The sequence below is a fragment of the Osmerus eperlanus genome, chromosome 6 (genome assembly GCF_963692335.1).
Source record: "Osmerus eperlanus chromosome 6, fOsmEpe2.1, whole genome shotgun sequence".
NCBI lineage: Eukaryota > Metazoa > Chordata > Actinopteri > Osmeriformes > Osmeridae > Osmerus > Osmerus eperlanus.
Genome location: NC_085023.1, coordinates 19,899,313 through 19,911,620, shown reverse-complemented (window position 1 = coordinate 19,911,620; position 12,308 = coordinate 19,899,313). Strand labels below are relative to the sequence as shown.

Genomic DNA, 12,308 nt, shown 5'->3' with positions numbered 1-12,308 from the left:
GTCTGCCTGTCTCACCGGTGTGCAGGGAGCCATCGTCAGGCAGGTCCACGTCCAGCATGAGGTCGTCCTCCTCCAGGTCTCCTGGATCCAGGGAGCCCAGCTGGTTCAGGATGTCCTGAGGGCAGAGAGAGAGAGGATAGAGGAGAAAGGAAAGAGAGAGACAGAGACAGACAGAAAGAGAGAGACAGAGACGGAGAGAGATGAAGCAAAAAATTGGTTCAAAAATATATTTATTTCAAATAGTTGACAAGAGAGACGAGGTCTGTGGACACTCTGTCACTGACGGTCCTATATCCTGGAGAGCGCCAGCCAATACACACCCATATAAGGCTGTGAAAACAGACTGCTGTCTTTCAACAGCAGGAATCAAGCCACCCATCAGTCAAGCCACTCATCAGTCCCCCCACATCTCCAAAGAGATGTCCCTTTTATGTTTGTCATGATAATGCTGAAGGAAAAGAATATTCATTATTAAAGCGAAAGTATTCTGCTGCTCTGGTAACATGGCAGTTTCTTGTTGAATTCAAAGCATCCCCAAAAGCAAATAAGAGACTAGGAGGTAAACCGGTAGTTCAAAGCATGAACTGCAATTTTGCGTTTCAGCGGAAAATGAAAATAAAATACATGAGCCTTGGCTCGGAGACACGTCCATGAAAGCGGAGGATTTCGTTATAAATAATGTCTTGCTCTATTTGTGGTAACTGAATGGTAATGTTGACTCGACTGTTCTATGGAAGAAGATGATTAACAAACAGACATACACTGATAGTATATTATTTAAGCCAGCTAGCATCACCCTCCTTACTTTCCTCCCATCTATCATTGTGTCCACTATTCCCGTTTTTTACCTCTCCAACATGCTCTCTCCATTTCTTAAAACCTTTCCCTCTTTACGCCCCTCCTCTTTCTCTATCTAGAATCTCTCTCTCTCTCTCTATCCATCTCTCCATCTACCCATCTCTCTCTATCTATTTATCCATCTATTTATCCATCTATTTATCCATCTATTTATCCATCTATTTATCATCTCTCTCCCCCTCTCCCCCTCTCCCCCTCTCCCCCTCTCCCCCTCTCCCCCTCTCCCCCTCTCCCCCTCTCCCCTCTCCCCCTCTCCCTCTCTCCCTCTCTCTCTCCCTCCCTCCCTCCCTCCCTCCCTCCCTCCCTCCTCCCTCCTCTCCCCTCCCTCCCTCCCTCCCTCCCTCCCTCTCTCCCTCTCTCCCTCCCTCCCTCCCTCCCTCCCTCCCTCCCTCCCTCCCTCTCCCCCTCTCCCCCTCTCCCCCTCTCCCCCTCTCCCCCTCTCCCCCTCTCCCCCTCTCCCTCCCTCCCTCCCTCCCTCCCTCCCTCCCTCCCTCTCTCCCTCTCTCTCTCTCTCTCTCTCTCTCTCTCTCTCTCTCTCTCTCTCTCTCTCTCTCTCTCTCTCTCTCTCTCTTCTAGAGTAGCTTCATGCAGCGAGGAGCTTAGTCACACCGCCGCGGTCTGGAGAAAATGACATTTCACACTGCCAGGACGCAGCTCCCCCACTGACGCAGCTCCCCCACTGAGCAACCAGGCGAATCTGCTCCAGCCTCTCCATCCAACTGGCCAAGAACTTGGTGTTGAAACTCCCTCACACATCCCACTCTCCCCTGACAGCTCCCCCAAGCCTCGACTGAAGCCTGCATGGATCAATGCTGAACCACGGTCTCTGCTAACTCAACCCATGCATATGTGTTGTATTTAGCTGAAGCTGTCTTAGGCCAGCCGTTGGTTTCACGCTGGTGGTAGGATGCGTGACCGGGGGTCAGGTGGCTGAGCGGTTAGGGGAGTCGGGCTATTAATCAGAAGGTTGTCGGTTCGATTCCCGGCCGTGCAAAATGAGGTTGTGTCCTTGGGTAAGGCACTTCACCCTACTCTGTACTTACTGTAAGTCGCTCTGGATAAGAGCGTCTGCTAAATGACTAAATGTAAATGTAAGCGTGCGTACACAGGCCAGAAACGGGATCCACTAGATCCACACAACAGCCAATCCAAGCAGGGCTACGAGAATTGCTTTGTTACACAACAAGGTACAGATTTTTTACATATTGTCAGACCACGAAAAAGAACGTGGTAAGCAAAGTGTCTCAGCACATTGTTTTTTTTAAATATATATACGAACAAAGTTGCAGACACTGAGGACTGCTTAATTATGTTTCAGGGCAAACAAGAGCACAACAACTAGTCTGGGTCTGAACGCGAGATCAATACCAGCCGCCCCAGTCACCAGAAGCACCGAGTCCTCCAGGCCATCCACCCACCCTGACCTGGAACGCAGCCCCTATGAACATGTTCATTAGAGCAGGGCTGGCAGAAGGACACACAAGTCACCAGATCAACAACGACTTAGCAACATATATGTTGCACTGTGTATGTCCTAAGATCCCATGTATAATGCCGATGTATTAAGCGTGCAGTTCTAAACATGCGTGTGTGTGCGTGTGTGTGCGCGTGTGTTCCCCTAGAAGGAATAACTTAAACTTGCCCTTTAGATAGGAAATATGTCTCTGGCTCCAAAATGGCTCTACTTCTTTGTAATCACATTTTTCGTCCATTTCCTGCAGCTCAGCTAATGCCTTCCCACCCCCCGCAATGAAAAACCTCAATCCTCACAGACTGGAGCCATCTGAATATGACCGCTCGGCCCGGTTCTATAGAGTGTGTAATGTGGATAATCAGAGTAGTCATCACTGTGGAGGGCTTACTGACTTTCAGCAGGACAATTAGAGGGGTAGTGGAGCAGTGAGAAGCTTAGACACACACGCGAGAGGGGAAGTTCACGTCCAAGGACAGGCCGATGACTGTGTGATGCACTCCAGGGGGAAGGAGAGACACAGGGAGCCTTGACCCAGCGGAACTGTTCTGAGCTCAGTTGGACTAGCCTAGGCGGGGTTGGTTTCAGCAGGGACAGGCAGCGTTGTGGCTGGTCCTGGATCTGAGTAGAGTAGCTGTGGCTCTGAGCTTTAAAAGAACAGTTAGTGGTCTAATTATGTGTCTGCATGCTCTTCCTGTACACAAACAAATACACACAAACACACACAAGGACACTCGAAAGGACAACGATTTACTATTAGTATTATACCACACAATGACTGCAATTTTAAACGTGGTCAACACTGGCAGCTAAGTAGCAGCTAATTAATAGCATGAGAGTGCTGCTCAGTCTCAGTAATGGTGGAAGAGCCCTGCTGAGACAAAGGGCTTTCAAGCACCCAACTTGTAGAGCCACTATTGAATAATTATCCTGTCTCCACCCAGAAGTACAAAGTCTAAAATTAGACCCAAATAAATACATGAGAGAGCATGTCAGTCTGCTCCTGGAGAGGTCTTTGAAGAGGGAGAAGGGAGCAGGATTCGAGAACAGAACTGTCTGCTGTTTGCACCGCAGATGATGGATGAGAATTATTTTGTATTTTTTGTATATATATATATTTAAAAAACTCCAGATAGACAGACAACTGGAGAAGGACGTGATAAACACTGCGGGACAAAGAGAGAGAGAGAGAAAGAAAGAGAGGCTTCAAAAGAGGGCCAGGTTGCGATGCGTTTCTTCAGCAAACGCAACTTTCGCGACTCGCTGGCGCATTATTAATTAGGCGACGCAGGCAAACCAAAATCTTCTGTGCAGAGCGGCAAATCCTCCGGTACCGTCTGATGTTTTCAAAGATGTTTGCTTCCTGTCATTTTACAAGGCCATCAATATGATGAGAGCTAATAACGGCACAGCTTCTATCAGGAATAATAACAGAGTAGAAACTAAATGGTAATAAAACTGCCTGAGGCCGTTTGAAAATATAAGTAGACGAGTCTAGACTACAGCGCCATGGAAACCGAAATACAGAGGGGTTCTCCCTTCTCTGTCTTTCCTCTCTCTTTCTTCTATGTTTTCTCTCTCTTCTCCTTATCTCTCGGTCTTCCACTCTCTCATTCTCAGTCTGTCTCCTTGTTTCCTCGTCTCAGACACAGCCAGTCAATCTTTGTCCAGTCACAGGTGCATACCGCCCTCAGGTGGTCACTGGTGGGTATTGCAGCCCAGCAGAGTGCAGAGTTAGCGTTCAGATCAGTTGAGATAAAAAAAAAAGAAGGTTTTTATCATTGATGAGAACTTAATTAGGACTGTACTATACTGTACTCTGTACCATATGTTCGTTATAAATCATATTACAGTTGAGGGTGATAACCGTACGGAGAATGGAAGTGTCAAGAGACCTCTGATGTGTGGTGAGTGATAGTGGATGAGAACCACGTTTGAAATTCAACCATGTCATGGCTTGATTTGTCCACAAGGTGTCCCTCTCACCCCGTGTTCACACACAGCCCAGACCTCATTAACGCTGGGCTCTAGTCGTGATGCCTCACATGCCCCTAAGACAAAATAAAATACTTTTTTATAGTTCTCTATTAACAAAATATACAGTATATAGGCTTTATGACAAATATACGTTAGTATAAAAGGCCTGTATGGTTGCAAAGTTACTAGCCCAAAACCAACAACATGATGGATCTCTAGAGGGTGCATCAACAGATACTGGATATCTTAAAAGTATCACAATAGTAATAGGATGAATAGTAATAGTCATATAACAGAAGAAAATTAAAGTTAGAATGTCCACTTGGACTAGTCCATTACTTCTCTGAAGACACAGGCATCGCTGGTTTAAATCTTCTCCATATGGATCTCTCCCTAATCTCACTTCACTTTAACACACAGACACACACCACACACACACTCTCCTTAAGACACATTCTTTAATTCTCAATTACTCTTAATCAGACACACATGGATACTGCACGTGTACACACCAGCAGTTGGGAACTCCAAGCGCACACACACACACACACATCCAGACAGCACCCTTCTCCTCCCCTTATCTTGACATAGTCAGCTGTTCCGGGCCTGTTGTGGGATCAACACTGTTGTACCACAGGCAGGGTATAGAGACCAGGGGAAGAACCAAGCTGATTAGTGTTGTACCACAGGCAGGGTATAGAGACCAGGGGAAGAACCAAGCTGATTAGTGTTGTACCACAGGCAGGCTATAGAGACCAGGGGAAGAACCAAGCTGATTAGTGTTGTACCACAGGCAGGCTATAGAGACCAGGGGAAGAACCAAGCTGATTAGTGTTGTACCACAGGCAGGGTATAGAGACCAGGGGAAGAACCAAGCTGATTAGTGTTGTACCACAGGCAGGCTATAGAGACCAGGGGAAGAACCAAGCTGATTAGTGTTGTACCACAGGCAGGGTATAGAGACCAGGGGAAGAACCAAGCTGATTAGTGTTGTACCACAGGCAGGCTATAGAGACCAGGGGAAGAACCAAGCTGATTAGTGTTGTACCACAGGCAGGGTATAGAGACCAGGGGAAGAACCAAGCTGATTAGTGTTGTACCACAGGCAGGGTATAGAGACCAGGGGAAGAACCAAGCTGATTAGTGTTGTACCACAGGCAGGGTATAGAGACCAGGGGAAGAACCAAGCTGATTAGCACTTCCAATCCTAAATAATTAAACCTCTTTAAACATTCCTGAGTGCCCGATCGCCATGGCACCAGACCACGGAGGAAAGCAAAAACAGACAGATTAAGTCAAGGAGCTAACCCTGCCCTTCAGGAGGGGGGAGGGGGGGAGGGGGGGAGGGTCAGAGGGGGGGGGGGCATTCCGGATCTTGGAACAGCTAAAGAATGTGGTCTGAGTGAGTTGGAGGGTGCTTGTCTGAGCTTGGTAGTCTGACGGGAGTGTCCCCCCTGCCTGGGAGAGAAGAGGCCTTGTTCTCCTGGGGAATCCCTCAATCATTAAGAGGAAATCTTCTGTAGAGGGTTCGTGTAATCGAGTGAGGTAAGACCTGCAGTCTACAGCAACATGCTACGACGCTACTGGCCAGAGGAACACTGCCATCTTTAGCTTCCAACAGGAGCTGTACCTACAGTAATACTGTGTGTACTGTAGTACTGTCTGGACCTACAGTAATACTGTGTGTACTGTAGTACTGTCTGGACCTACAGTAATACTGTGTGTACTGTAGTACTGTCTGGACCTACAGTAGTACTACATACAGTACTGACTGGAGCTACAGTAGTACAGTACTGACTGGTGCTCCATCAGTGCAGTGCAGTGAGGACCTACCATGCTGTTGAGGTCTGCGTTGTCGTAGCTGTCACAGGGGTGTGAGGCCAGCCCCCCCAGGGGCTCCAGGCCCTCCTCGTCCCACATGTAGGTTCCCCCGGAGCTGTTGGAGGGGGACAGCTCCAAGGACGAGCCCTGGGGGAGGTCCCCCTCCTCGGATGACAGGCCCCCCCGGGACCCCCTCTCGCTTCCCTCCTCTTGCCCGCCTGGACAGGGAACAAACGCACACCAGACTGTAGTCGTAGTCACAGTAACAAGTTCAAAGGTAGTAAGAGTTATTGAAATGAGAGTTATAGTAATGATTTCATCCATCAGCGGGGGATTCGAACCTGAGACCTCTCGATCTACAAGTCCAAATACTTTAACCGCAGAGCTGAACCAACATTGTCTTACCTGTCAGGCCCATCCCCTCCCAGTCCATGCTCTCGTTCAGGAAGTGGCGCAGGCGAATCTCCGTGGCGTTGCCACGACTCCTGTTGTCCGGCACCTCCCCCTGGCCGGGGTCGCCGAGGCCGTCGAAGTCGTCGAGGAACTCGTCGCTGGTGTCGTTGCGCTCCAGGGACGAGGCGGATGACAGGGACATGTCCTCCAGCCCGTCGGCCGTGCACGGCTGGGACAGCGCCTCCCTCAGAGAGCCGCTCCGCTCGCCGGCGCTGGGGGGGTCCGGACTGACGGGGGGCGAGTCCGCCTTGTCCGGGGGGTCCCCCACGCCCCCCGCCCCGGCCCTGACCTCCCCCCTCACCATGCCGGGGAACAGGGGCTTCTGAAGCTTGGCCTGCCCAGGGCGAGCCAGCCTGCAGCCCAGGGCGGAGGGCTTGGACAGCACACAGCTGGGTAGCAGGGGCTTCTTCAGGCCACTGGGGGGGGTGGGGGTGGACAGGAGGGGGGATGAGCCTACCCTGCCATACTGCAGCCCCCCCAGGCTCCCCACACTACCCGCCCCCCCCATCCCTCCCAGCCCCAGCCCCAACCGGCCGTTGGCCAGGCCCTGGGGGGGCTTGATGAGGGTGGTCCTGGGGGTCCTGAGCTGGGTGTTGGCCAGGGGCTTGGCCAGCTCCACAGCTCTGTTGAAGGAGAAGGAGCGCGTCATGGGCAGGCTGCTGGGGGAGGGGATCTGCTTGAAGTGGGTGAAGCTCTGCGAGCGCACCATGTTGTCCAGCACGAGCGACTTGAGGCTGTCGCTGGACTGGGACAGACTGTCTCTGGAGCCGCTGCGGGGCGAGCCGGAGTTCACCAGGCACGAGCCAGACCCCGAGCGTCTGGAGCCCAAGGAGCCGTTCAGGCCCGCTTTTAGGCCCCCGCTGAGCGGGCTTTGCCCCAGCCTGGCCCCTGTCTTGGGGCTGGCCTTGGACGGCTGATGCCTGGGTATGGCCTTGGGACTGGAGGTGGAGGACACGGAGGAAGCAGACCTCTGCAGCTTAGGGGTTGAGGGGGAGGCTTTCTTACCCTCCTTCCCCAGCAAGGGGAGCTGGAACTGGGGCTTGTCTTCCCTCCCCTCCAGGCACGCTCCATCCTCAGGACTGGCGCCCACGCCATCTTTCCTCCACTTCAGAGAGAAGGAGGAGGTGCGGAGGAGTCCGTTGGCCCTCACTGGGGGGGGCGTCTTGCCCTCCTGGGTGGGGGGCGGGGGCTGAGGGGGCCCATTGGGCAGGGGGCTGGACACCCCCGGGGCAGGACGGGCACCGAACTTGGGCAGTCTGGACACCATGGTGGGCTTGGACAGTGATTTCTCTTCCATCAGCTGCCACCGTGGGCATAAGGGGGGGGTGGGGTGCGATCCCACAGTCTGGAGGGAGAGAGGAGGTGGGGCGGGGGGCGGGGGGAGAATGAGGGAGAAAGGGGTTAGAGTTTAACAAGACTAAATATAAGAAACCTAACCTCTGCTTTTCAAGAGCTCGAAACACGTTTGTGTTTCAGATTCAGAAACCCTAACCAAAGTTCCTGGCATTAGAGCCAGGCTTTTGATACCACAACAATAGAGAGAGAGATTATGTGTGTGAGAGAAAGAGAAAGAGAGAAGGAGAGAGAGAGAAAGAGAGAGAGGGAGGAAGTTTAGGTTCTCTTTACTACTGTAATAGAAAAGCACCTTTTTAGTTCCTGTTTCCAGACATTGTAAAACACTAAAACACAATCTCTCTCTCTCCCCCCCCCCCCTCTCCCTCTCTCTGAACCCCCCCACAAGCAGGATCTAAGCATCCAGTCAAATGAGAACAATAATAATATTAAAGGTTGCCCTTAATTCCCTGCTGTTTTGTGGCTGTTCTTTAAGAACATTGGCGGGTCAGGAGGAAGGGGGAGGAAGGGGGATTTACATGTCAGGCTTGTGTGAGGGGGGGAAGTAGGGGGCATGGCTACATCATGCATGTTCTACTGCCTACGTGTCCTGGCATTAGGATGTGTGAAGGACCAGACACCGTCTTGTATGTAAAGTATGCCCGTAAGAATGTAAAATATTAAGATATGAAGAACGTTCTAGAAAGCAGCTTTACCATAAGTAGGCCGAATATTCAGTATTCATTACCTCAGTCCCAATCCTTTACTGTAGGTCTATCTCCCATGTGAGCCGTGTTTTGCATCTAAACTGTGTGTGTGACGTCATTAGACCAGGCCAGGGGTAGGACTGAGACAAGGCCCACAGAGAATGTACACAAGCAGGGAGAGAAACCAGGCCAAACCAGGCCATGCCAGCTCTCTGAATGGAGGACAGCCGTTGGCTCTTGGTCGTCTTCGACCCAGTTCTACTCTCACCATGTCACTTCCATTCAGCTGGGCTCAGGTCAGACCGTGTGTGAGACTGAGTGTGCACATCGCCTCGAGAATTCTGACCAGAACCGACAGCAAGACGAAAATAACGGTCAAAACAGCAACCGCTGAACAACAAACCGGTTGTAACCCAGTTTGTAAGGGGGATGGTATTGGAGTAGTGAAATGGCTGTATACCTAAGGGGGTTTTCTGTGGGTTCACCACCGGTGGACCAGCAGTGTGTCACTTCATATCCAAGCACAGTTAATCCTAAACCACAGTGTGACATTGGAGTAGTAATCCACAATGCTGGATAACAGTGTGTGTGTGTGTGTGTGTGTGTGTGTCTCTGTGTGTGTGTGTGGACAAAGGTACCTAACGCCACATACTGACCCACATTCCCACACACACACGCGCGCGCACACACACACACACTACACCACAGCTACACTCACTGCTATCGAGGTGCACGCCTGGCCATGCCACCATCACTAATCTCCCTCTCTCTCTCGCACACACACACACGCACGCACGCACACACACACGCCCACACACACACACGCACGCACGCACACGCACGCACGCTTCCTATGATAATCAGGTCAGATGCTTCCAGGGCAGCTAAAGCCTCTTTGCCCCGGGAGGGGGCAGGGGGCTGGGTAGCAGGGGTAGGTAGGTGGGGTGAGATGAGAGGGCTTCTCCCTCATTTACATTTACTCATTTATCAGACGCTCTTATCCAGAGCGACTTACAGTAAGTACAGGGACATTCCCCCCGAGGCAAGTAGGGTGAAGTGCCTTGCCCGCAATGACACAACGTCATTTTGCACAGCCGGGAATCGAACTGGCAACCTTCTGATTACTAGCCCGATTCCCTAACCGCTCAGCCATCTGACTCTCTCCCTCATGCTCCGCTGTCATGATTCCACAGGATCCCCCTGGACCCGTCCCGTTCACGTCCACACAGACTCGCCACGAAACTCCACCACATCCACCTCCACCACCTCCACATCCACCTCCACCACCACCACATCCACCTCCACCACATCCACCTCCACCACATCCACCTCCACCACCTCCACCTCCACCACATCCACCTCCACCACCTCCACCTCCACCACATCCACCTCCACCTCCACCACATCCACCTCCACCTCCACCACATCCACCTCCACCACCTCCACCATCTCCACCTCCACCTCCACCACATCCACCTCCACCACATCCACCTCCACCACCTCCACCTCCACCTCCACCACATCCACCTCCTCCACCTCCACCACATCCACCTCCACCTCCACCACATCCACCTCCACCACCTCCACCTCCACCACATCCACCTCCACCACCTCCACCACCTCCACCTCCACCACATCCACCTCCACCATGCGGCTAAGCCGGGGTTCTTCCAAAGAACTTCCCCATTCATTCTGAAACGACTTCCTTATCTCAAACGTACGCTTCTATTTCGATAACAGAGAGAGAGATTTCTATAGGCAGCTGTTATTCACAGTCAGTTACTAGTTCCCATTAACACCCTTCATAAACAGAGATAATACAAACAGGCCGCACGCACGGAGCTACACACGGATACAAGGAGTGGAAGCACCACACCATCTGTCACTGACGGTTCATGTTTTCATCCCCCACCCTGATGAATTATGGGAAACAAACAGCCCGAAACTAACATCAGCTGCACCTGCATTCATCCTTCCATCCATTTTCACTACCTCATCTTCATGTGTGTATTTGTTTGTGCGTATGTGTGTGTGTGTGTCCACTTCAAAAGGGACTCGCTCCTTTCACCCTTATCCACCAGGACTGCACTTTCTTTCTTCCAGAGAAGCTTCTGGTGCCTCCTGCCATGAGGACATGGTACCTGGCAGTGCTGCAGAGACTGAAACAGACGAGTCATCTAGTTTCCCTGTCACACGACGATACCGTGTGATCCAACAATCTTCTTTGTTCGCATCTGCAGAACGTTTGAGAACGAGCACCACAGATAGCTGGTATTAACGCGTTGCCCTATACAGTGGGAGATGGGACTGGGCAAGAATGAGGCCATTCGTTTCTCTTCCAGCAATTCGGTTCACTGTCCTACTGGCACATTAACACACACGTCTAGTCTACGCCCCGACCCTACACAGTACAGAGTAGCATTATTCAGGAGCGACAGGATGGACACAGATAGTTTGTGACAGCTCCAAGCCTCAGGCCCCTGCGAGGGAATCACCCGCACTCCCCTGGGCCCCTCTTCTCCAAACCCTAACGTCTTCCAGAACCTTCTCCACTCCTCTGTCACAAAGCAAGCCTGGCCGGCCCAGTCAGCTGGACCCCAGGGGTAGTGAGGTTCAGTGTGGGCTGTCTGAAGAGGGAAGACAGCACAGAGACCAGGAGTGAAGATGAGGAGGATTGAAACAGACAAACTGAGTTATCGGTTTTTACATTTAGTCATTTAGCAGACGCTCGTATCCAGAGCGACTTACAGTAAGTACAGGGACATTCCCTCCGAGGCAAGTAGAGTGAAGTGCCTTGCCCAAAGACACAACGTCATTCGACACGGCCGGGAATCAAACCAGCGACCTTCTGATTACTAGCCCGATTCTCTAACCGCTCAGCCACCTGACTCCCTAGACAGTGCTTCGGCACTGGCCGTCGGGCAGCTAAGTCTAACTGTATCGACCCCCACCTCCTCCTCCCTCTTCTCCTCCTTTCTGTGCTCTCAGTCCCACTAAGCTGACTTGACACAAACAGAATTCCTGCCCGTATCTGTCCGCCTCTCTGTCTCTGCCTTCCCTCCTGCCTCACTGCCTCCATGCCTGTCCGCCTCTCTCTCTCTGCCTTCCCTCCTGCCTCACTGCCTCCATGCCTGCCCGCCTGCACCCTCCCATAACTCAAGCTTGTCATCCGAGCTGGAGAACTAATCAATGGGTTTGATCGATAACTCTATAAAACCTCAGCCTGGAAGCCATATGGCACTGTTCCCACATGATGGGGATACACTGGAACCCAACACCCAGGACAACCCCTCAGTCTGTCCCCATGAGGGCACAGGGTCACCCTTCCCCTGGCTCCATAACAAGAGCATGATGGCAAGAACATAATAGAAAAGTCCTCCTTCAAACTCCCTCCAAAATCTCATCACTACACCATTCACAACGGGAGTGGAAATCAAGCTAAACTACCCACTAGCAGATGCTAACTGAATGATGCAGTCAAGAGAGCTTTAGAAGCTATGCTAACGAACGCGTATTTGAGTAAGAGAGGAAACTAAGCAACACTGATGCTTTGCTAAGTGAGGCTAATCGAATGAGACTGCATGGAAAGCTATGCTAACGGTACACAACAACTGTGTTTGGCAAATCAGATGAGAAAAGGAGAGTTAGTACAGACAAAGCTGCAATACAACCGGCACACCCACTCACAC

General features: G+C 51.6%; 1 protein-coding gene across 1 annotated transcript in view; it reads right to left on the bottom strand.

Annotated features, from left to right (window-relative positions):
* ccser2a (coiled-coil serine-rich protein 2a) overlaps positions 1 to 7,905 on the bottom strand; it is a 9,043-nt gene extending 1,138 nt beyond the window's left edge. Inside the window, exons 1-3 of the mRNA XM_062464545.1 lie at positions 6,533 to 7,905; positions 6,140 to 6,345; positions 7 to 115 (exon numbers count right to left, since the gene is read on the bottom strand). Of these exons, the coding sequence (XP_062320529.1) occupies positions 7 to 115; positions 6,140 to 6,345; positions 6,533 to 7,877 (1,660 nt within the window). The 5' untranslated portion in view covers positions 7,878 to 7,905. The remainder of the gene's footprint in view (positions 1 to 6; positions 116 to 6,139; positions 6,346 to 6,532) is intronic.
* Between the last annotated feature and the right edge of the window lie 4,403 nt (positions 7,906 to 12,308).